At 32.9% G+C, this 26,752-nt stretch overlaps 1 protein-coding gene across 3 annotated transcripts in view; it reads left to right on the forward strand.

The window, feature by feature from the left end:
* Positions 1–26,752, forward strand: part of LOC132699286 (neuropeptide CCHamide-1 receptor) — a 225,623-nt gene that overhangs the window by 123,163 nt on the left and 75,708 nt on the right. For all 3 annotated transcript variants that reach the window (XM_060665918.1, XM_060665921.1, XM_060665920.1), the window contains exon 2: positions 18,722–19,078. In XM_060665918.1, coding sequence (XP_060521901.1) covers positions 18,834–19,078 — 245 coding nt within the window. In that variant the 5' untranslated portion in view covers positions 18,722–18,833. The remainder of the gene's footprint in view (positions 1–18,721; positions 19,079–26,752) is intronic.

A 26,752-nucleotide genomic window follows, 5' to 3' on the forward strand; every position in this document is an offset into this window, starting at 1 on the left:
AGCATATGTGTGTAAAACTGTTTAATAAACTGCCTACGAATTAATAATAACAATGCGTTTAAAAGGTAAATTAAAAAACTCTTAGTTGAACTTGAGCCGTATAACTTAGACAACTATCTAAACATAACATAATCCTTATGTAACATTAAAAATAAAATGTATTATTACGATTGCAGCTGACCTACTACGGGTCTTTGACTTCATTTCATTTATTGTTACCAGGGAAAACAATTTTGTTGTATTTTACTCTATGGTGTAATTGGAAGTGGAGAGTCAAGACCTTTCTTTATTAGTAACAAAAAATACTGCAAAGATTTCCACATAATGACATGACAAAATGTTACCTATATCACAATAAATTTCTCTTTCGACACCCAATAAACTAAATTTTCCACTTTTGTGTCTATGATATTTATTATTTCAATCCAATTTTGAAACCAGGCATATATAAATATTGCCAGAATCGCCGATTTTATGTCAGATTTTATTTTTACAGCTAAATAGTCACGCTGCTACTTCCTTTGATATATCTTTCAAACTAACCATGTATAAGCAGTTCACGAATTTTAATGAAACCTTTTCTTTTTGTAACATACCTCGCAATAAAAAATGAAAGAAATATTATCCAAACAAGTACCGAAAATTTTATTTCTTAACCAAAAAATGAAATTATTATTGACGAATTCGTCTCCAGATTATAAAAATATTGTTGTTTTAGTACAAATCGTTTGGAAAGAATAGTAGCAAATGACCTATAACAATATTCCGCCATTTTCTTTTTTTTAAACTGTTGTTTTTTTGTTATTATATTTAAAAGTATTAAAACATATTGACTAATTTTACACGTCACTATTAACAGACTAGCAAACAACGTTAGAACCAGATTGATGCAAAATTGAATCAACTTAAATATTCACGCTGAAACCAATTTTTTTTCTACTCTCTGGTCCAGAATTTCCAATGGATTATTTATTTATTTCTTATAATTCATTACAGAAGAAGCAACCAGGGCAATATTAAATGACAAAAAGTTCATATCTCCAAATGATACTATTAAAACTAAATGTCAAAAGTATTTCTAAATGTCACTAAAACTGCAATGGAAAATATCCAGTCTATCCTGCAGTTGAGTACATTGCCATAACCAGATTTGGTGGTAGTTATAATATGGTCCCTAATACATATTGTTTGGACAAAGTGGAAAATTATTTGTTTTAATTTATGAAGCTTTGTTTTCTGAAACGAAAAAAAAAAGTGGATTTTGTTTATCTTCATCCAATATTTTTGAAAATATATTTCAGCAAGACCGCAAATTCACGCAGGTTGTTGACGCATTAAATAAAACTATTGATATAGTTTGAAAATGGAAGTACGCGGAGGCACTTCTTTTAAAATATTTTTAGAATTCAGTTACCTCTAGGAATAGCTAGAATTGTAACTTTCAAGATTTGTAGAAAGAATTTAGTCAGATAAGAGTGAATAAGATAAGAATAAGATGACAACAGAATAAAATAACAACATTATGCTGCGTTTTTTATTGTAATAGGTCAGGTGTAATTCAGGTCAGGTCTAAAACTCAGTGGTGTTGGCCGTCTTCCATAGGTGTAGTATTAAATTAAGTGGTATTTTGGGATGGAACGCTTAATATCTTGAATGTGGAAATTATTAGAGAGAAGAGCAGATCTAAGCTGTTTTAATTTTGCGTTCACTGACCCGTGCTGAAAAAGTTTTACAGCTTCCTAAGTAAGAGAGTTGATAACCGATGATTTTTGGGCCGGATAATGATGTGGCAATTTTCTAATGATAAGAATATCTAAGAATGGGAGATTATTGTTAGTTTCTAATTCAATGGTAATGGTTTAGAGTTTAAATGTCTAAGAAAATCTACTAGGGATTCTTGACCATGAGGACAAATAACGAAAGTATCATCGACGTAGCGTTTCCATAATTTCGCTATATTTTGTTCTATATTAAAAAATGTGGTAAGTATCCTAAATTTGAACCTATGGTCTTCAGATTTGGCAGGCAAGTAGAAGTCCATACCCGCACTCAAACCTTAGAAGTGGGTTGTAATCAAGCATCGCAAAGTATTTCTTAAAAAAAGTTGAAAAAATTTTTTGGTTTATTTTGGCTTCCACAAAAATATTATTTTCTCCAAAGCGATTAACCCGATCGGAAAAATTCTTGCTAGATATTTTGTTGGAGAACCAATAGTGCTGATAATAGGTCGAACGGGTAATACTGGTTTGTGAATCTTAGTCCGTCAGTAGAAACGAGGCATTTTAGAGCCATGAGGGGTGACAGACTTTTTCACGGAGTCTGAGTGAAAAGAAGCCTTATCAACAGATTTAAGGATCGTTTTTACGTCGACAATATCATCCATCTGTAAGAATATCTTGAATCTTTTCCTGATTCGTTCCAAATCGAATTTCATTAACTGCTTGTGATGGAAGTTTTTTTAGGATAGACTCGACATTTGAAATGATTTCCTCTTTCGGAATAATACGTGTGGCAGGGACGAAGTTGGAACCTTTAGCAAGAACTGATTTTTTGTGTCCAAAAGTAAGTGCGATGATACATTTACCACAGCGTTTGTTAGTTGAGAAGATTTTGATTCACCGGATGATATATCAAAATTTTGAATGAGATTCCGGGTTGAGGATAAACGCACAATTTCAGCTTTGTCGTCTTTCATGTTTGAAAGTGTATCGAACTAGGATTTGAAGATGTAGACACAGATTTTGTCTATATCTTTACGGGTACGATGACTTATTTTTTGAAGTAAAGTAAAACTAGATTTTTGAAGAAATTTATAAGCTGATGAGGTTTTGACATGATGGGATATTTTAAGAAAATTAGGGATACTGTTATGGACCGGCTCTAGAACGCAACAAAAAGGCCAGTTTACAGAGTAATCTTACCAGTTTCAGTCGGTGTTCTTCTAACTTTCTGCTTTTGCGCTTGTTTATGTTTATGCCCCTCAATTAGCTCCTCCCCTCTCAAGCAAGATTTCGCCAAACACCCGAAACAGGTTCAGTTAAGTTCTGAAGAAACCAACGGGATGATTGGCGAAACGTCAGCAAGTTCGACTCAACAACAACCGATGCAAGAGGAATGCAGAAGTTTTGTAAATAGTATTACAGTAGCCTGTGGAAGTTTCCTTGATAAAATACTCTTGTCTAAGTGTTACTATAGGTATTATTCTGATAAACTACTACCTGTAAGCAATGCCGGTGTGACATTACTTCCAATAAACTGGTCTTCTGATTTAGGAAAGATTCGAGTTGTACAGGTCTTGAAAACCGAAATACGGGATTTATGGCAAACTATCATTGCAATTTTTCTGTCATTACAAATTTAGAATTTATGTATTTTCTTGTATTAAGACACGAAATATTTCAAAAGTGCCAAAGTTGAACTGACATAGTGACCAACTGACTAACTAGGGTAGGATATAATCAATATAATGAATTTCCAAGGTCGGCATTTCTTATTTTTATCCGGGATTTCACCGTGTAGCGTTACAAAGTTTTCCTTCGACGGTCCGTCTATACGTCAAATCCTTTACCGGGCTATTTATTTTCCATCAGCGAAGTTTTTAAAGCTTGGTATGTTGGCAACTAAAGTACTTAATATATCAGGCGGTCCCCGTGCGATTTTAAATTGATTAGAATTCGATAAGAGTTTCCAAAGTGAGTGATCAAACTTTACAAGCAGCAAACCATCGAGTAAGTTCGATCGTTGAGGGCGCGAGCGTCTACGCATCCTTAGGTAATATTGAACACTGTTACCGAATGTCAGGCTACAAAGACACATTTAATCAAGAATATGGTCGATGTTATCATCTCAATGAGCAAATAATTCTCAATTTAAAATAAAACAAAGAAAATACATGAAGCATTAGAGTGACAAACGTTCCATAAAAAATCTTGCTGCTGCAAGTGATATTGTGGCCGAAAACTAGGGATATTTTGTGTTAATTTAAAACAGGATGATGGGATTTTGACGTTTTTTAGTGGTGCATAAAAAAAGTATACGCAACGTGTTTTTAGCCTTAATTGTTTGAATTAGTTTTTCCAAAATATCCAAATTAAGGACGAATGTAAAAAGAAAACATCAATGTTATCATATCACTTAATTTGTGGTCTGGCAAAGATTACATTTTTTGAGATTGCCGGCAATAGTAGTTCGAGCTGCGAGTGGCGCGAATTTCCGAAATTTGCTTCTAAAGTGCTAATTTGTTTTTATAATATTGTAGCAATCCACAAAGTACCTCCTGATGCTCTGCGAATCTATCGAGAATTAAAAAAAAAACCTCTTAATATTAGTTTCACTTACATCCTGTCGCCCATAATTTTCTTACAACAAAGAACTTTGATATTTGCATTTTTTTAATACATATGAACATAAAAATATAAACAAATACGTGTTAATACGAGGTGTGTTGAAAATCAAGGTGACTTTTTTAATTGGGCGGGCTACGTATAGTAGATCTTCCAAATTTTTTTTTTGTTATGTTGGTACACATGTCCTCCACATATGTTCACAGTTTCAGCCAGTTTGCACGTTTGCCTTTTTTGTGAGACTTGTTTTGTGAGAGCTAAGTCGTATTTTCGTATTAATTTGACGTCTTACTGCCTTTTCCTAGTGCTTGTTCTGTCAGAATTGTATGTGAATTCCCGCAGTAACCTAGTCAACGAGTAAATAATTTGAGTAGTCACGTGCTTCGTAGCCTTATAACGCTACCCCTCGTGATACATTCACACACAACACATTTTGTCTATTTAATGGTGCGTTGCCTGCTCTCTGGCTACGCTTCCATTTTAAACTCTAAACAATAGATGTGGTTGAAAATTTATGTGCTCGCAATTTGAACTGAACTGGCAACAAATAGGAACGCAAATAGATTCTCACATTATATAAGCAGTCTGCGAAATCATGCGTTAAATGTGGAAAGTGATAAGAGCAATATATTTCTGCCGAAAATACTCGTCTTTATGCGCCCAATTTGTCGTTGCAATAAAATGTAAATGAAGTTTATTCCATTTTACGTTTTACTTTAGTATTTACCCGTATTTTCGTAGATATTTTATTGTGTCCTTAATCAATATTCATGGTGTGAAGGTCACAAATGCATCGAAACTTATGTATTCTACATAAATCAATAGTTTTCGCATAGTTACAGAGGCTAGTTTTCTCCATAAGTCTCTCACAACGACCAACCTCCTTATATTATTTATTTATTTTATAATTATTGTATTCTGACAAAATTCACTACTGTTTGCGTCAGGTTTCCATATGTTTACTTAATCCAAGTAGCTTCTTAGATTACTTGAAAATTTTTGAATACGGATCATTTTTACTTTGAGAATTTATTTTACGTTTACACAGTGTCAAAATTTTCCAACAAAGCAACATAATAAAAATACGACACACTGTATCTAATTGCACGGTGTGTTGAATATTTTACTTCTACTATGCCTAATGTATTTTAACATTTTAATCTGTTAATAAGCGGTTATCTAGAGACGGAGAAAAATGAAAAACTCTACTTTTTTCATTGATAATGCTGACTTTCTTGTAGACATTGAAACAGTTTTGTTTCTGGAAAGAAAATGCAAATGGTAAATAGAAAAAAATCACTTTAATTATAATATGAAATCAAATCGAACATTGAATTTATTACTTTATAATTAATCAAAAATATGTAACACTTGGATCATAAAAAATAAGGAATATAAAATAATTGTAAAGGATATCATCACAATAATTGTTTCTATTTGACATAGTTTTGGTCCAATCACTGAAAAAATGGTGTCTAGTATCTTCGCGAAACGGACCAGGGATGCACGCCTACGGATTTAAATTAGCAAAGTTTACATAATTCAATAGTTTATCTCAAATTTGTACAGGACTAGGAGTATTGCACTATTTCTTTTATACAGTCGTCAATAGCTACAAATCTAGTTACTAGGCCGCCAGTTTGCATAAATAAAACCAAGACTATAGACAATTTTATTGTAACTAAAGAAAGAACGTTGGAGTTTGATTGCTTTTCGATGGAAAATGTGACATAACGGGAAAACAAAGGAAATGGGTATAGGGGACAGGATTACAGTGCGATCATATAATAAAAAACAAACTTTTGCAGCTTCGAAAATGCTGTAATTTGTTGATAAATTTTGGAGACTCTGTAATCGATTAATGAAATCTTAATTTTAATTTTGAGAAGATGATTATTCATTTTGCATTTGCCACTAATCAAAAATGATTAACAAGGACTGCTTAGAAAATAATGTTATCTATGTATGTAAGTTATTGGGATTAATTATAGGATATTTCAAATGTACATACAATCCTTTTCTTTCAGAAACTAGGGAATTACAATACTTTCATACAAACAGCTGTTGTATTTAAAATTAGTAGATAAAATATACTCTTATATATGAGGGTGGGTGGAAAGTTACGCGCTGTCATCAAATGCTTCTATTTGTAAGGTTTGACGCCAAAACAAATTTAAGAAGAGATTGATTTAACACTAGGAGACTCCTCTCCATCACATTCATCCATTAAGCAGAAGGTTTCTGAAATTAAAATGACAAGCCTCGCTCAGAACGGCCTGTTGAGGTCACAACTTCCAAAATGATTGAGAAAATCTATCAAATATCGTTGAAAGATAGCCGGTTGAAAGTGTATGAAATAGATGAGACCTGTGGGATGTCAGTTGAACGTCGCTCGACCAAAAACTGATGCGAAAAAACATTTCTACCGACAATTTGGCATTTTCTAGGCATAATCGAAACGAATTTTTGCGTCGATTCATAACTGTTGATAAGACTTGGGTTCATCCTTACACTCCTGAAAATAAGTAACAATGAAAACAGTGGGTTGCAAAATGAGGTTATGACAGCTGTTTTTTGGGATGCGAGAGGAATTGTATACATTGATATGATTGAAAATCGTAACACTATCACTGGTCAAAACCATGCAGAGTTATTACAACATTTGACACGCGAGGTGCAAATTAACCGACCTCATTTGGCGAAGAAAAGTTGCCACGAATTCACGAATTGAAATTTGAATTGATGCCGCAACCTCCTTAATCTTCAGACTCAGCCCTCGGCGACAATTATCTGTTTCCTAACTACAAAAGATGGCTTGGCGGTAAAAGATTTAAGAGCAACGAAGAAGTTATCGAAGCTGTAAATCAGTATTTTGAGGAGCTTGAGGAATCGATGTTTCAAATTGGTATAACCAATTAGAGTTATGAGAAATGTATCAGTGTTGATGGACATTATCTTGAAAAATAAAGCAAACAAAATTTTAAAACATCCTTTTCTTGGTCAGAACCTGTAGTAGAAAGCTACCCTGTATATTAGTATTTTCCATAAAGACAGCATATAAAACTAAACCAAACGTGGCGCCATACATTTGAGGTAAACATTATATTGAAATTCAGGATATCATTGTGGTAAAATAAAATGCCGGCAAATTTCAAAATTGTTTTGCTTAAAAGGGTTTGAATTAATACGTCACTTTGTAAGTAATAATTTACACATAGATTTGAAACTATATCATCAAAACTTGGATAAGCAAAAGGCCATACCGATACAATTTTATAAAGTGCGTCATTCTAATGGTCTTCAGATATGGCGCAAATCGTAAATTTTTATATGCTTGCTTGGATGTGGGAAATTTTAGAACCGAACAATCCGAGGGTTTCAAAATTGTGGACGTACTTGGAATATTTATGGCGTGAATTCCGGGAAAATTCAGGAATTTATAGTATGGCATTCCCAAATTCGGTTACACGCATAAAGTAATACTCGTATGTTTACATGCAATGGTCCTCTAGGAGCTCCCATGAATTTTTCAGGAATAATACGACGCCTGTGGTTTTCCTCGTGTTTGTCAATCTAATAGTGAATTCGGTATATAGAAAAACTAGTATGTGAATATACAACTTAAAATTGTGTACCGGTTCTCCCTTTTCGATGTATCCTTGTGAGTTCCGTTGTTTGTGGTTTCTGAGATATTTGCCACCTTTTTAACAAGAATAAATTAAGAAATAATTTAAAATTAAGTTTTATTGGGTTCTATAGTAGCATGAGACCACTTAATACATATTAGCAAAATTCATAATAATTATTATTAGGATGTCGCAAAACATAAAATTATAAATAATATAACCGTATCCTCATTACCAAAAATCTAAAACATAATATTTTTGGGAGTTAAAGCATTGCAAGTATAAAATTTAAATTGAATTAAATTAAAGTTGCGTTTTATTAGGTTTGGTAAAACTACTTAATATATATTAACAGAATTCATAATAATTTTATTATCAGATCGTCACAAAACAAAACAATGAAAAATATAGGAGTACCCTCATTATCAAATATCCAAAGGATAATACTTTTGGTAGTGATGGCATTGTGAATATAAAACTTAAATTGAACCATCACGGGTATCATGGGTATCAATTAAGCAACAAAAAATCCAGATTCGAATTTAAAATTAAAATTTGAACTCAATTTAATTCAATTTTAATAGCGCGTTTTTATTTTTGTTAAAAGTTGAAATCAAAAATTTTTATAGCCGCCAATTTTTCTACTCCTCCTCAAAAACTACAGGTGCTTTTAAAAATTTGACTATACTGTTTTTTTTTAAGTTTTCTATTTAAAACACTAAACTAATGTGTAAAATTTATCTTTATAGCTTCAATAAAAATAGGTTTCCCATAGGAAAACCTCCAAATTGCGAACTAGCCAATTACCAAAATACATCAACTGATAAAAGTAGTTTCTGGTATAACAGGTTCCTTAAAAAAGAGACATATAGCCTAATTTCATTTTCATCTCTGAAGGTTTATTTGGATATGTTCATGTTCGCAATTACCAATTTTACATTTTTATTAAAATTAAAAAAAAGAAGCTCGTATCTCTGGTAAGTGTATTTGTTTAATTGCAGAATTAGTACAGTCGAAAATATTCCAAAAAATCCTAAATTACCCAAATGAATTTCATGTTATTATAAAGTATATAAAAATAAGCTATAAGCTTACTTCAAAAGAAAAAAAATTCTTGGTTGGTATTAAAAATCAGGTAACCGAGTTATTACTTTCAAATTTTAAACAAATTTAAAATAATATTTCCAAGGTTTCTAAATTAACTTTAATTTTAGTAGATAGAAAATGCAAGTGTTTATTTCCTCTTTGGATATTGGTGGACCGGCATAACAGAATATAATAATATAATATTTGGCGAAAGTCAGCACACCTATATATATAATTTCGAACACAGTGTTTTCGGAGCGCGAGCATTGAAGCTTTTATGATGGCATCTTCAATGCTCGCGCTCCGAAAACACTGTCCATCATAAAAGCTGTTCATGTGGCACCATACATAACGTTGTGGCACCCGAAAGTGGGTGCCGCTTCAACGCTAGGAGGCGCACCGGAGAAAGTTTGAATCGAAAGTAGATAAAATCTGTATTATGTGGCAATTAGATAATATTTCGACTTTTATTCTCCCAAAATTTGGCAACGCCGATTTGAATGTTCCAGTATATTTTTGTGCCATATTTTGCGAGGATGTGTTAGGTTAAGGGCGATGAAGTGTGTAGGCAGAACTTTCAGAATGATTCATAAGGCTAAAAAAATTTTACTTTTGTTCGCAAATAATTTTTTTGATTATTTAGTTTTGGTTGGACAAAAACTAAAAATTTTTTGCAAAATTATATTCTATATATATCATTTGTCTATTTTCTATTATGTGTAGAACTTCTTCATGTGATATCCCATATAACATTCCAGCAGCTACTGTGAATGTGAGACTTAAAAAAAAAGAATTCGAACATTTCTATAACAATTGCATTTTGGAAAAGCTATGAAATGTGTAGAGGTTTTTGTTTTATAAATAATTTTTTTTCTTTATCTAACATCAATCGATGAGTAAACCTGTATGATAGGCTATTATCTTCATTCGGGTTTAAAGGCCGTCGTCGATTGGAATTACTTCCTAACGTTTCGCTAGCACGAGTGGCGAGCTTCTTCAGAGGTCCTTCCATCTCCGATGTTGGACGTAGACTGACGATTTCTCCTGCGCAGGTTGTATTTATGCCGATTGGTGGAAGGCGGGGCTTGTTCCGCTTCGGTTGGTCTCGGGATATCGATTGGTGCTGCTCGGGCGTTCCTAAGGATCGGGTTCTAGATTTGCTTGAGTCTAAGGGTCTCCTCCTTTCGGTTGAAATTGTGTGGGTGTTTTTGTATCTCAATGGCTTCCCTGACTAGTCTGTTGTGATAGCCGTTGACCGATGCTAGTAACTTTCAGCTCTCAAAGTGTATCCTGTGTTTCCCGCTGACCAGTGCGTGTTCAGCCACTGCAGACTTCTCTGTATGTCCTAGCCTGCAGCTTGCTTTATGCTCCTTAAGTCTCGTTCCCATTGACCTCTTGGTAGTTCCGATGTAGACCTTTCCGCATGAATACGGAATGCGGTAGACTCCCGCAGCTGAAAGTGAGCCCCTCTTGTCCTTCGCTGACCTGATGGTCTGCTGGATCTTCTTTGTAGGCTTAAAGATTGTTTTGATGTCGTGTCTTTTCAATACTCTGCCAAGTGTTTAGCAAAGTAATACGTTGGTGATCCGGGTGCGCTAACTATTGGTCTTAACGGGACATCATCTTTGTGTATCTTAGGTAGTCCATAGAGCCTTGGTGGAACAGTCTCCGTCCTCACAATGCGCTTCTTGATTTCTTCTGACAGTGATGATGACTTGATGAGCCGGTTGGTAAGACGTAGTCTAACTTGCGTCGGATCCTTTTTCAGGGGTTTGTAGCTTCCCGGGTCCAAGAGTTCCTCAATCTTCCTTTCGTACTCCTCGGTCTTCAGAAAAACGGTTGCGTTTCCTTTGTCCGCTGGGAATATGATGATACCCTCATCCGTGTTCAGGCTACGCAGTGAAATTGTGTTTCAATTTCAACCGAAAGGAGGAGACTCTTAGACTCAAGCAAATCTAGAACCCGATCCTTAGGAACGCCCGAGCAGCACCGATCGATATCCCGAGACCAACCGAAGCGGAACAAGCCCCGCCTTCCACCAATCGGCATAAATACAACCTGCGCAGGAGAAATCGTCAGTCTACGTCCAACATCGGAGATGGAAGGACCTCTGAAGAAGCTCGCCACTCGTCCTAGCGAAACGCTAGGAAGTAATTCCAATCGACGACGGCCTTTAAACCCGAATGAAGATAATAGCTTATCAACGGGCCGCGAAAGCCTTAACCAATTTATCTGTATGATAGAATTTCGCTATATGTTTACTCATTGCTAAATTATTAAATGATTTACATATGCAGTTTTGATAACGATGTATGTAAATGCGGATTTATCAAATTTGGCATACCGGGCCTCATATTTAAATATGTTAGAATTTATTGGAAATGGTCATTCCAAATAAATATGTATCAGAGTTGAATAAAGGTGCATCAAATTTAAATTACATATCCAATTTAAATTCCCATACAACCCATTTTGAACGTGACGCACAAAACAACTAATCAAATTGGCGTAATGTTGTATCAAACCTAAATTTTGATTTAAGTAGTCAAATAACTCGTTTGGAAAGCGATGCATCAAACATATATGACAATGCGCAAAATTATCAAATTCTGTATACATTGACTGAACCACCATTAAAGGAGAACATTATCCAACCAATCAATTCATTTGATAAAATTTTACGTGTAGACTCTGAAAAGTTTACTCGAAATTTGAGTAAATCAAGTGCTTATGCTGCTTCCAAAAACGTATGGCAAACATTTAACAAGATGTCAGTAACGAACGAAATATTTAGCAAAATGATTTCAGACGACATAACAAACACAGCCATTAATGGCATTTTGATAGCACGCCATGGAGAACATCTCCTCAAAAAAAAATAGCAGGGAGCGCAGTCTACACCAGACCTCTAATAAATTGCGAGAATGTGCAATATTTTTGTTAGAAATTAGAAAGCTGGTGATTATACCGATATGTTTTCAACATTAAAGTAGGCCTGCAAGTATTATGTTACCGAAAACATGGCAACAGTTTTATCAAACTATTTACAAGATCAGAACAAATAGTCCTGAATGATTTGGTTCTGAAAATACATATTTTTTTAGATTCCCAAATTCATCAAGATGGATAGATGGGTGTACTGCTATACGAAAGTAAATAGAACTGAGTGGGCTACAAAAACCTCCACCATTAACCTCTTCCAGACTCAGAAAACACATAGCACCTATTACACAGGTCCCTAATAATAATAATATTATTTTCAAGCTTCCACAAGCCGTTTAACCAATTGCTAAAGTAACGAAAATTGTTCAACAACTAGTGGAGCAAGGACGCACGTATATATATATATATATATATATATATATATATATATATATATATATATATATATATATATATTCTCACGTATTGATTCACGGATGGAAAAATGTGATGACACTATACTCCGGGATATCATCCGTTCGCTCGTTGAACTCCGACTGGAATCCTGCATCCGACTGGAATCCTGCAAATCCTGCATCCGACTGGAATCCTGCAGACGTTTCGCCAAAATCTCACTTGGCATCTTCAATGCTCGCGCGTGTTCGAAGTGTTTTCGGAGCGCGAGCATTGAAGATGCCAAGTGAGATTTTGGCGAAACGTCTGCAGGATTCCAGTCGGATGCAGGATTTGCAGGATTCCAGTCGGATGCAGGATTCCAGTCGGAGTTCAACGAGCGAACGGATGATATCCCGGAGTATAGTGTCATCATATATATATATATATATATATATATATATATATATATATATATATATATATATATATATATATATATATATATATATATATATATATATATATATATATATATATATATATACAGGGTGACTCAGAGTAAATTTCCCTTTTTAACATGTTATAAAAACGGAATAAAAAGTGTTGGCATAATTTTAATAATAAATTTTGAAAGTACAGAAATGCGGATTTTATTTTTTAAACACAATGTTGTCGAAATATCGACCACCCCTTAGATAACACTCCTCCAATGATGCTCTTAAATGTTGAAAGACCCACTGACACATTTCAATAGGAATGTCGGCAATAGCCTCTCAAATGTTGCGTCTTAATTGGTCCGTAGTGGCTGGTGGATCAGTATAGACGATACTCTTCAAATATCCCCACAAAAAAAAATCTAGAGGCGTAAGATCGGGCGATCTTGGAGGAAAAGAGATGTCCCCAAATTTTGAAATAACAGTTCCTGGAAACAATTCACGTACAGCGTCCATTGATACTGCTGCTGTGTGTGCCGTCGCCCCATCTTGTTGAAACCAGGTCAAATTGGGGTTATAGCCAGGAAACTTTTGAAGAGCTGGAGTCAAAAATTGGTGGAGCATTGCAGTATACCTTTGACTTGTTACCGTTACAGAGCGACCATGGGCAACTTCAAAAAAGTAGGGCCCAATTATTCCAGTAGCTGACATGGCACACCAAACTGTTACCTTCTTGCTTACCTTTCATGCTTTTCTTTGGGGTTGTCGGGACTCCAAAAGCGACAGTTTTGTTTGTTAACATACCCCTCCAGATGGAAGTGAGCCTCATCACTGAATAAAATGATGTCGAATCCTCCTTCCTTCCAAAACATATTCATCATTGCCTCACAATAATTTTTTCGTAATTCGTAGTCTGTGGGCTTTAGAAACCGCACCAATTGAATTTTGTAGGGATGGAACCGTAAGTCTTTGCTTAAAATCCGTTGCACACTTGAGCGATGAATATTCAGGGCCTGGCCATGTTTTCGAATTGAGCGCCTCGGATGTTCAGTCGCAGCACATCGCACAATCTCAATATTCTCTGGCGTTCTGATGGACCTCTGTTGACCGAGACGCTTCTGATTTGCCACTGTACCACTTTGTCTGAATCTTTTAACCCACGATTTCAATAAATTGTTTGACGGAGCATCACGTAAACGCCGAATATTGTAACGTACGAATCGTTCGATTTAAAGAACGCTTCGACCATAAACGCTTGTTGCTCTTTTGACCACTGCTCCATGTTGACTAATAATCCGCACGCAGCCGCCACACATTGCCAGCGCTAACCCCCCCACAAATATTAAGTTGGATGTACAAGGCGCGTTTAAATAGTGAAATTTACTATGAGCCACCCTGTAAATATATATATATATATATATATATATATATATATATATATATATAAATATATATATATATATATATATATATATATATATATATATATATATATATATATATATATATATATATATATATATATATATATATATATATATATATATATATATATATATATATATATATATATATATATATATATATATATATATATATATATATATATATATATATATATATATATATATATATATATATATATATATATATATATATATATATATATATATATATAATATACCATAATCAAATAGCAGTGTTCAATTAATTATCTCTAATGTATTAATAATAATATAAATTACTCAATTATTAACGAAGAAAGTCCAAATCCATCATATAATCCTTAAGTCTCTTTTTTAAGGTTTCACATGTAGGCTTCATAAAGCTATTACGTAACTCAGTTTCGCAACCTCATAAGAGAAGGATCTCTTAAATAATGCTGTAGTACCAGCTAAGGTTGCCGCTGTGAAGTTTTATTGCTATGGCTTCGATAACCCTTAGGACACATTAACACCGTTATTGAAAGATGTCGTGCCCTATTCCGACGACAATGTTCCAACAAAGGCAAGCCCTATGATAAAATATTCACCTTACCTCTGCGATAAATTGGAAACCCATTTCGTCAATGATTCATCGCGCTCCGACATTGCTAAATATTTACAACACTACTGCTACTCATTAATGTTAAAATGAAATAATTCCCAATAGGACCTCGTTATCCAATTTTCTCTCCCACGCGCAAGGACCGCCATCATCGCAAGAAACTCATAATTTTTGGATGATCGACCGAGATTATTTTAATTAAACCTCGAACGCGTTTGATTAAGCTTTAAATTGAGGTTTCGGCAAAGTTCCGGATAGAATCGACAGTATACCTACCGTCCGAATCTGTTTACTTTAAAGATGAGACACGCTTAGAGTCCCCTATTCCAAAGCAGTTTCGATGAGTTTCAACGTTAATTAATTAAAAAAAAAGGTAGATGTAACCAAAAAATACCTCAACTGTAAGGCGTGACCTCCTTTTCAATTCAATTTATTTTTATTTTTCAGTCATCTTTTGTATTATATAACTTCCATCTATACAAGGCGCTCAGTTTTTTTATAAACAACTAATCTCTCTGCATATTAATTCAGATTTAATAATCTACAACATAACGGTAGGTTTTGGCATTATTTGTTGATTGGTCGCTTTTCAAAAGTTATCATGAAACTCGCTGATTATTATAACATACTTCGGTCGACATTTCGTGCTTAAAGGATAAGTGTCACAAAATAAAGTAATAAAAATAATTTTCTGATACCACACACCTGACCGCTACAAACCATATTTCTTTTTAAATAAAGTGTTTTGAGGAAACTGAATTACTATATTATATACAAAAAGAGCTACGCAAATTCAGAGATGTATTACGTTAAGGCAAAAATTATAAAAATAACTCCCAAAAACAAAAAAAGTTAAAAAATACTTTTCCACTTGGCTCTTCAATGGTTACAAGTATCGAGAGCTTACAACAGTGTACTGCAAATTATAATAAGTGTTGGAACAACGAAGATATGCAATAACTTATAGAAACACTATGAATTAAAAAGCCTTTTAACTTTAAAATAAATATTACTTACCATGATAAATATATATTGTATTCTATATTTTTCGTATTATAATAGGGGCTTGTATATATTTCTACTGAACCAATGTCTGGAACAAAAAAAAAACACTACAGTAAAACGAATAAAATAGAATGAATAAATTGAACATCTTTTATGTCCCAATGACATCTTATGATGTCAGCCTTTAAATTTGTGATTCAACTAAAAACCTGGACTTGTTTATTATTATTAACTTCTTTAATATATCACAAGTTTGTATATGTTGAGTTTGGGCTTCTTTTAAACAATAGATACTTCTAGATATTATACACGATTATCTATTTAGAGCAATTCAGTATAATACCTGTTTTGTATATCCATCGGAGAAGATTTGTTTCTTGGTATCTGACACCAACAGGATGTTTATCAAATCAACTTCAGGCTGACTTAACACTGATATAATATCTTCCCTTTTAAATTAAAATATTTACAAATTTTATACAATTACAATATTTACAAAACATTTAAAGTATTAAGTATTTTTTACCTCTCTCTAGAGAAAGAGGTGAGTTTATTTCTAAAGACATATCTGGTATGGATGAACTCAAGACACTGTTATACTAAGATTCGACAATATCAGATGAATAATTCCGACATTATTTCAGTCACTATCAGGTTTGTTATCAGTTTTAAAATTTAAAAGTTACTTTTTTCTCTACAATACTATGCAAGAATTAAATGCCACCAATATATTCGATAAACACAGCCCGAAATGCTCAGATATGTTACCCAGACATAATATCCTGTTTTAAAATCACACTGTTACCTTTAGAACTACCTTCCTTCCCCTTAAATGAATTTAAATTTACTAAATCATTTAGGTTTTCTGACAACATTAGAAGAAAGGACTAAATTTTTCTGCCATACATTAACTCTGCTGGTTAAAGACCACATTCACAAAAGTAACAAAAGACAGTCAAAATACTGATTTTGTTCTCTACATATAGGAAACGTTTCAGATTGAGAAAGCAAATACAACGCAGACTATTTCGAGACTTAGTCAAATGGTGACGGTGGTGAATTTCTTGGATCCATTACTGTCAATCACCATGTTAATCTTGTAGATTTCAGGGAATGTTGAGTCTACGTTCATTTAAACAATAGATACTTCTAGATATTACAATTTTAACTTTCACACAATCTTCTTCTTCGTGTGGATTTTACACATTTTCAAATATCGAGAATCGAACATTTGTAGTTCAGCTGTAGCGTAAATCACATCAATACGGAAATGATACTGGCATCAGATTTATAAAATAGTAATAAAAACAGATTAGGGACGCCGGCGTAGTCACAATTATTCATTATTCAGGTCAGCAATACCCTTGATAATCCTTTATGGCTGAGTGTTCCTGCTAATGGTCCGAGTTTAAAAATTCAAATAAATAATTGCATCGGTCTGCAGAAAATAAGGGCTCTGTTTTAAATATACTCGAAAATTTAAGTGTGTTTTACGAGAGTCGTTCGTAAGGCATATCAGAGTGAAATTTCTAATAGTTTTTTACTCTTTGTTAATCACTATATATACTATTAGAAGTGAATATTGAACAAAATATACAAAAAGCATATTTGAACAAAATTATTATTGAGAAAAATTCAACTACCCCTAACATTAAGTCAATAATAAGTTTTTTATTCTGTTATTGTTTCTTTCTATTCTCTTTTCATTGATCCAATAAAAATTTTAAATTATCATTTATTTCAGATCTCCTACCAGAACAATATATCATAGTTTTTGTTATGGGTGTAAAGTGGTGCATATGTGGGTTTTATTATTTTATTTTTCTCTCAGTACCAAACCTAATATTTGTACTTTTGTTGTTTCAATTTATAATGCATATGGTTTTTGTTACTTTCAAAGCATTGTATACTGCTTTTTCAATATTAATATCAATGTTATCTAAAATATTTTTCAAGCTTCAATACTCATACCTTCATACATTCATATCCTCCAAAAACTAAGGTAACATGTCATCGCATTGCTATAAGCCCTCCGTGCTACAGATTTGGTACGTATAATAGGTATTCTAAAACTTATTTCGCTTAATAATAATGGCATGTTTTTTATCATAAAAATGAAGTAATAAACACACTCATATTTTTGTTTTCGCCAGTATTAATTTTTAACAATTATAACAAGTATATTTATAAATATTTCAAAACTCGGACCTCCTTTGCTAAACTTTTTTAACAGAATAGCAGAGGCGTTTTTATTGTGGGAAGTTTCATTAAAAAGAAGGTTTTTTAGATTGCCTTTTTCCTCACATTAAAAATTAATGAAAGTAAGCCTCATTTTTAAATTTCAGATTTCTAAGAGTCTGTTATTTTCCAGTGGTCAATTTTGAACTTTTAATTTAGTATTTAAAAAGAAATATTTGAGAAATTGTATTTGTTATAAAAAATAAACAAGAGAGAAAAATAGCAATGCATTTATTAAACAAGTATATTATTTACAATAGTAGTGTAACCCATAGGGACAATTATATTTTTGTGAATTTTGGAACAATTATATTATGTTATTCAGCAACATATATCATAAAAAGCGAGATTTATAAATAAAAATGTGTTTTTAGTTAAGCACTGTTTTAGAGAAACTTGTTAATTTTAATTAATGAATTGAACCACCTTTTTTGAGTGAGTACATTTTAAATTGTTTTATGCTCTCATTTTTGCTACAGTTTTATTATTATTATTATTTTTATTATTTTAATTTTGGAAGTAAATTGTATAACTTTTAACTCCGCCGTAGAACAAAAAGCTCGAAAACTATTGCCATTTCAGAAATTAAAAATTTTGCTTAATTACATTCCATTATTCTTTCCAGATTCCGGTCGAAAACTACACTTGCGCGAAAATGAGCCATTGTCATCCGGATAATTGCCTCCCGCCGGAAGCAAGGAAAACTTGAGATAGCCGTTCAGCTTCGTTCAACCGACATGAACTTGAGTGTCACCGCCACGTCTTTAAACCAAAATTTTCCCGAAGTGACCGCCGTCGAAAACAATACTTTGTTTAATGATAACGACAGTCTACTACCGTCGTACATTCCTTATAACCAAAGACCAGAAACTTATTTCGTTCCAGTACTGTTCTTTTTAATATTGGTGGTCGGTGTCGTCGGCAATGGAACCCTGGTGGTTATTTTTTTGCGACACAGAACGATGAGGAACGTCCCCAATACGTAAGTCCTATTTGGTGCTAATTTTATATTGTGTTCGATTTGGTTATAACAAAATACTTTAACTTTATTGACAGACTGTATTTTAAACTTCAAACTACATTGATTGACCATTCATGAATGGAAAATTATGCCTGCCATTGCTCTATTAGATTTTCCATTACGTATGTCCATAAGTTTGGAGTAAGAATTCGCAGGCTGAATAAATATTTTCAACAAAAGGTTTATTTTGACATCAATCGGAGACTCGTTTCAAATGTTTGGATTGTGCGCGATATGTATATTTTTTTCAGTTCATACATAAGGTTGTTGTTGTTATCAAATTGCCAGTTGGGTGATCACTCTCTGGTATTTTGCTTTCACTTATTGCATCTCAGAACATTTTAAGAAAATATGTGTGCTGCATATTTAATTTGTGAGCTGAGAGAATTTTTCCCATCTACAGTCGCCGACGTTTTGTTTCTTTAGATGGGATATTTACCGTTAATAATCTTCACAAGTGAGTTATAGTTTTCTTTCTCTTTCGTTCCTGTTTATTTCCCAAATTGTTATTGTTTTTGCTTTCAATACAAATGTCAATTATTTTTGAACTCCCAATATTTGAAAAATAGATCAATTAGTACTGGCCTTTTCCAATTTGGGAAAAGAAGCCTAGGTATAGGTTTATTTTTAGATTGGAGTAAGGCCTTTGATTGCCTAGTCCCTTAGTCCATGAAATTTTGTTGGATAAAATGATGAGATATAGTATTGGAGATAAAGCATTCAACCGGATAATATAATTGTTCAATAGAAAGCAGCTTATCATTGTCCATAATGAATAGTTGCGAAACATAACCTCAAAACACCATCGCCTCCCTTGCCCCCCGCGGGGGCCAACCGCTAGGGGGTGCTCTGCCACCGAAGTGGGGCCTCAATCCTTTTAGGGTGTGCTCCGCCCACGATGCATGTGGGCTTTTCCCCCGCGTCCCTGTTGCTTGTGGGGCCCGTTGTAGGAAGTTCCGACGAACATAACCTCAAAAAACCGTGATGATTCACCTTTCTTTTTTTCGCTACCGAGGATTGAACCCGGAATCCGTCCTTTGTTAAACGCCGACTTTTACGAGGGGGGCGGTTGTGTTTTGAGGTTATGTTTCGTCTGAACCCCCTTTAAGGAACTATAATGGAAACAAACCTATGAAATAGGAAATTTTAGAAAATACTGGCTAGAAATTTCTTAACTTTTTTTAAGGATCTAATTTCTAATTTCTAAGTGATTTTATTTTGAATGAAACAAAGTCCACTTATCGTGATTGTTGATTATATAGAGCATAATGTAACATATGTTTATGTGCAAGGTTTATGTAAAAAATAAGTAATCGGCAGGTATATGAAAACGAAAAGCGTTCAGGATTGTCTATTGTGGTAATGTTGAATCTGTTGTATGATACGCAAATAATATTTTGGGATAGTGCTTCTGATATAAAGGAGAACAATAAGATCATTGCAAAAAAAAGAAGAACAAAGACGTTTTTAGAGAAAGGCTTTCGATAACTTGGAAAAGACCTTATTATAAATGCATTAAGATACAATACCGTCTAAAAAATTTTGTGAAATTAATCAACAGAAACTTATTCACTTGAAGAATAGTTTAGATAAATAATTATATGTAATAATCTTTGTTCTCGATATTATTTCGTTTGTACATTTTTGTTTTTGTAAAAATGAATTGAAGTAAAGAAGATTTTGAAACAGATTCAGATACCGGCCTTTCTTATTTTTAAATTGATTGAAATTATTATGAGTGTCATAACTAAACTGAGTACACGAAATGAGACATCTAAGGAGTTGCTTAAATTTGCTTCTGTTGATTTTTTTAGAGAAAGTTCTACATTATATAGGGTATAAATGTAAAACAGCGAAAAATTTCCATATTTTTAGGAAAACTTCAAAAAAATGGTAATCTTGTATAGTTCTTTGTGATATTGGGCTTGGTTGCTATGGAAATATAGCAATTTTGTGAAATTCCGTGTATATTTTATAATTACCGTCGTAAATATCTGCCCCATTAGATTATTTTCTTTATAAATTATTCTTCATTGGCAGTTTTGACGCTACCTTTTAATATCCTTTAAATTTTAAATAAAATCTAAATATCATAAAATGGTTATATAATAGAATGAAATAAATTTATTCTATATTGTGGTACAAGATACATTTAATAGTAAAATCAAAAAAAGTTATATTTAGGACAATTAAATATAAACTAAATATAAGCAGTGCTCTCTTAATTTTTTTATTAGACAGAATTTTTACATATGGGCTTTCTTTAAGTTTGTTTTTCGAAACTAATACAAATTTTCAGAAAAATTTGGAAAAATGTTATTTCGATTGCTTTCAAATCAACCATTTATTCTCGGTGTAATGGAGATCAAAACTTTCTTTGGCGGTGCCATTTATTACTAAATTTTATGCTTAATAACCGATAATGTCTCGACTTAATTGCTCAAACCGCGGGTTAAATGTCATTAAAACCGCATTAACGGGTTGCGACAAATTTAGCTTTTCTGCGTAGATGAGTGTGAGTGACAAGCGCATTAATGTTACAAATAAATTTACAAGTACAAACGTTTATTCAATTTGTCACATCATTCATATTACCATGGTATCTATAAGGGCCTGGCTGCGTACTGTGCCGGAATGATTTATGATCCGGGATAAATTCCAGTGATTAATGGCATAAAATACGGCTCTCTCAATATGTGAAACGTGGAGTTTTTTTCCAATTCAGCGAATAACTTCCGAGATTTTTAAATTAGTTAAAAGGGTGTACCCTATAAGACCTGCTATCCCCTTATCTCCAAATACCTATATTCGGTTCACGAAAAAATTGAAATATTAAATATATAATATATAATTTTATTTAGCTGTTCACTTCACTTCAGTTCATGGTGTTATGTCTAAACGAAAAATAGCAGTTTTGCAAAATATTAAATGTGTCTATACGTTTCTAGCAAACGAAATTATACTCCAAGCCACAAGAAATTAAGATTTGCTTGAAGATAGTAGACAAAAATTCAGTAGAAATGATAAGATATTGTCTTAATTTTTTGTTTACACACCTGCTTAAAGCGTTGTGGAAACAAGAAATAAAGAAAATTTTCAGTGACATGTTCGACAATCTATTAGTATCTCTAAGGTTTATGGGTTAATGAAACCTATTTGTATCTTTTGCTATATCGAGAATGTCGTCGAGTTTTCAAAAGAAATGTAGGGTAGGATAGCAGGATTTGGGCTGCAGGATGCTGCGACCTGGTGATCTTTTGTGGCACGCACGCAAGTATTTACTCCCCCATCAGATTTAGTCTGTGCTCAGATCCTCAAACCTAAGGATTTCGGCAACCAATTTTGAGGACCTGATTCTTCAAACTGCTGGGCAACACGCGCAACTGACACTCGTCAGTGGTGGTCCCTCATTGGAGGGACCAACCTTATGCATATGATATTTGAGGCTGCAGTGTAGCACTTTTCACTTAGGCCAGTAGTTTCCGTCCCTTGCGCCACCAGATTACATATTAGAACTAGTAAATGGATATTCAATAGTTTACTTTATGACTCGTTTACGATGGAGGAAATTTCATAATTAAAAAAAAATATTACCATGAAGCATTATTTATTTCTGAGAACAAACAAATATGTTTTTATGCTATTTGGTAACTCCAAAGAAAGGCAAAATTTTTAAGCAGATTTTCTCAGTTCCATAAGGATTAGAAAAGAAAATTTGCACTTTTAAATGGTTTTAAGCAATGTAGGTCTCCTTAGGGACAAGAGTCTTAGATTTTTAGAACATGTATTAGTACAGGGGTTGCTAATGGAACACAAAAGCTGTAAAGTCACTGTACTATTACATAAAACTAACCTAACATTACTTTAATGCCTGACTGATATTATTTTGAAGCCTAAACTATAGATTTAGTTGATGGTTCTATAATTTATGCATGTTATTGTTTTATGGTTTCTTGGGCTACACACTTTTTATTTGCAATCTTTTATTGTTGGATGTGGTTGGAAAATTATTTTTAAATTAAATTTTTCAGTAATAAATTTTATTCAAAAATTAGTACATTTAATGGGCACTAATAAAATTTACAGAATATATATAACATCGGATCATTCTAAATCTATTTCCAGAGTCACTTCAAAAGATGCCGCCTGTTTTTTATAGTCTCGCAGTGTTTTTCATGACGGTACAGGGGATGATACACAATTATTGCGTAGTGAAATGTCTAATGGTTCAGATACCCAGATACATCATAAAGTGTTGAATATGTGTCTTTTTTTTAAATTCGTTGTTATAAAACTAAGTGATCCTTTTCTGCCCAATAAAAAATAAGTATTAGTTGCTATTTTTATAATTAAAAGATAGGATTGCAGTATAGATAGTTTGAATTTTGTTTGTTGGCTTCACATTTTTTTTTTAATCTTTATTGGAAATTTCAAGTTAATTCCAACTCTTGCATATTCACTAGGATGGTAAAAATTAATGGTTTCGAAATATTGTTGTAATATTAGCTCAACATTTTTGCTGTTAATACTCGTTAAATTTACAAAAAATATATTTGCGGCTTTAAAAAAATAATTTCTCGATCACCAAAGTAATTTGTCGATCACTACATACAAAAGTGACTATTTACCCAACACAACCAGGTTGAAACCAGTATTTTAAACAAATGATAGCCAATTTTAAGTCGTAACTGTTTACATTTTTATATTACATTGAGTGCCGCCTCATGGTGAAGTTTGGATTCAAACAAGTCAACATTGCTGAAAAAATCATATGAAAATGTCAAAATTGGGGAAGATGTCAAAGTTCGTCCGAATTTATTTTTTAATTCTAATTAAGCATTCTTATCAAAAGATAATAATATTTTAAAAACTTCTGCAAAAACGTTTTAATAGAGGATAGAATTAGGCTGAAAATATGTATTCCTGTCTACATTTGTAGGTATATGTTTTGCAGATAAATTACGAGTGTCAAATATCATTAATTCGCAAATGGATAAATAAATAGATTACCTCCAACTCAAAAGTATTATCTCGGGTACGCTAAAAATCAGAATAACGAGGTTTTTCAATATCATGCAACATTTTAAATATTTGCGGTCCTTATTACTCTCTGGAAGTAAAAAAGGGAGCTCCGTTTTCTCGACGATCCTGATAACACTGTCGAATTGCTTTCATTTCATTAACTCTTTTATGTCGGCACATTCAAGACGATTTCGAGTATTTTCGGGATAACGTCTCCCTTTTTTCTACTTACATTTTAGACGTTTTCAAGACATTTACGTAGGTACCACCTTATAAAAGCCATATCTAACAGAAAGTAACCCAATTGATGCAACTTTGTTTGAATTTTACATTTTTAAAATAGTTGCAACACAGTTTGCGTCACGCGACATGAAGAAAATAAACAAAATGTTGATATAAAAACAATAATCAGAAGATCCACGAAAGGATTTGAACAAAATCTCTTTTTTTTAAGCCTTATTACTTTATTTTGTTTTTTTTTACTTTTACTATTACTTTGCCAGTCGTAGATTTTATTTTAACTTCTCCCATTTCATTTCAACTTTTTAAATTTTAATTTCAAATCATTTATCTTTTCAAACTCTGATTGTACTTTTATTACACTGAAATCTGAGCTGTTGAAATAGTATATTATGCAATCGATGTGGTATTTGAGTCACGAGATTATTTGGCACGAGCGGAGCGAGTGTTTAATAAACGAGTGACTTTCGCATGTTATACTTTTTCTACCACCGTTAGTTTTTGCGTACATTTATGCAAAACAACACAGAGTCAAAATTCAAGCCGTGCGGTAAAATCTCCGAAAACATCCGATTGCTCCCAAACCCTTGTGGTAATATCCCGGAAATGTCCGAAGTGGCTTGGATCCGTGGGAAAAAGGACTGACATGGTAAAAGGACGTTTTCCGCACACTAGTTCGGTGTATAATTAGGTACTTTACAAAAAAGAGTCGAAAAAATTAGTGTTTTAGATTATATTATCTATATTATTTAAAAATATGACACTTCTATCAGCTTAAAGTAGGAAGCAGAGAAAAATGTTAAAAATATTTAACATTTCCACTATGAAAAATTATATAGATATAGCTACGTCGGGTAATCGATAGATGTTTTGTCGGATTGAAAAATTTTTGACGATGCAACGTGGCTATATTTTATTACATTTTTAGTTTTACTGCTTTCTTCTGATTATTTTTTTTAACACTTTCCCATACCTATCTAAATGTAGTTTCCAAATATTAATTATTTTCCGTTTTTTTCCCTAAAGTATGTTATCACAAAAACTTTCACTTAGCTATCATTTTAATTCCCAGAAAGCTAAAATTTTCTGGTTGTAGTTTGCGAGAGCCACGCACATAAGATTTAATTACGTTCATTTATTCCAGAGTATAGAGTTTTACGTTTAACTCTATATAAGTTATATTGCTTTAATTTTTGAACCACAATCTACAACAAGTCATTTTGTATTTGCACAAAATCTATTTAATTTTATTTTTTCAGTAATAATGAATTTCCTGAATATACAATTTATAATTTTGATGCGATTAAAAATTATTTCGGGATATGCGTTCCTTGAATTTCAATTGCAAATTGAATTACGCTGCAAAAAAAAAATTGATTGATTAATTAATATTTGTAACGAGTTTAAATACCCGCCCATAAAATATGAACGGATTTAGGGTGCGTAAAGTGTCGGTTCCGATGGTTACGTCACACGTCACTGAATAAATGTGCTGTTTTGCAAAAATATACCCAAAAACTAATGGTCGTAGAACAACTATAGTGCAGGACTTCTTCAGTCATTCATTTATTAATTTATTTTTCTCTATTTATATTCACTAAAACATCATAAAACCAAGTTTAAACAGTTTGAAATATGTTTTGGAACATGGCGTTCTATGGTTAAAGATTATGTCAATGTAATTTTTAGAAATTAATATATTATTACTGCATATGTGAATTTTTCATCATTTTAAAGGACGTTATATTATGAAATAAATTTACAAATTAACGTTATAATAATAATGAATACAATCGGAAAATACAGTAAATCTAAAAATGTAATAGAATATAAGGCATGTCATCTAAGTAAATAAGTTGCCGTATGTTATTGTTAGAAGCATAGGTAGATAACCTGCCACCGACCATTAATCACCCTGTATATATTACATTTCCATGTAGTTTTTTGCAAAAATTGGAACGCGTTTAAACTTTACGGTTTTTCGTACATTATAATAATCGGCTGGGTATTTTCCTCGAAGCTTGCCGAAACTACTAACGATAAATTTAATCGAGGTTAAACGCTTTCTGCTTTGATATCCTGCCTGTGTTTGTTTCCCTCACACCTGTGTTGGAGCCTTCCGAACTTAAACCAATAAAGCGAGAGGTTTCGCTGATCTATTTCCTCGATTTATTACCCAAGGATTAGGCAATCGACGAACGACTACGGTTTAATTAATTATTTTCAAACGGATCGATGTGTTTATTTTTAATTCGCGCATTCCGTGGTCTCGATTTCACTTGGAAGCAACCTGAGATATCGTAAATTGACCATCGGCTAAATTGAAAAACCGTATTTTACTACCAGATTGTCCAAATGAGGTGAGATATTCAC

This window comes from Cylas formicarius, unplaced genomic scaffold, assembly GCF_029955315.1.
Source record: "Cylas formicarius isolate icCylForm1 unplaced genomic scaffold, icCylForm1.1 PGA_scaffold_3__17_contigs__length_32017465, whole genome shotgun sequence".
In the NCBI taxonomy this organism is placed as follows: Eukaryota; Metazoa; Arthropoda; class Insecta; order Coleoptera; family Brentidae; genus Cylas; species Cylas formicarius.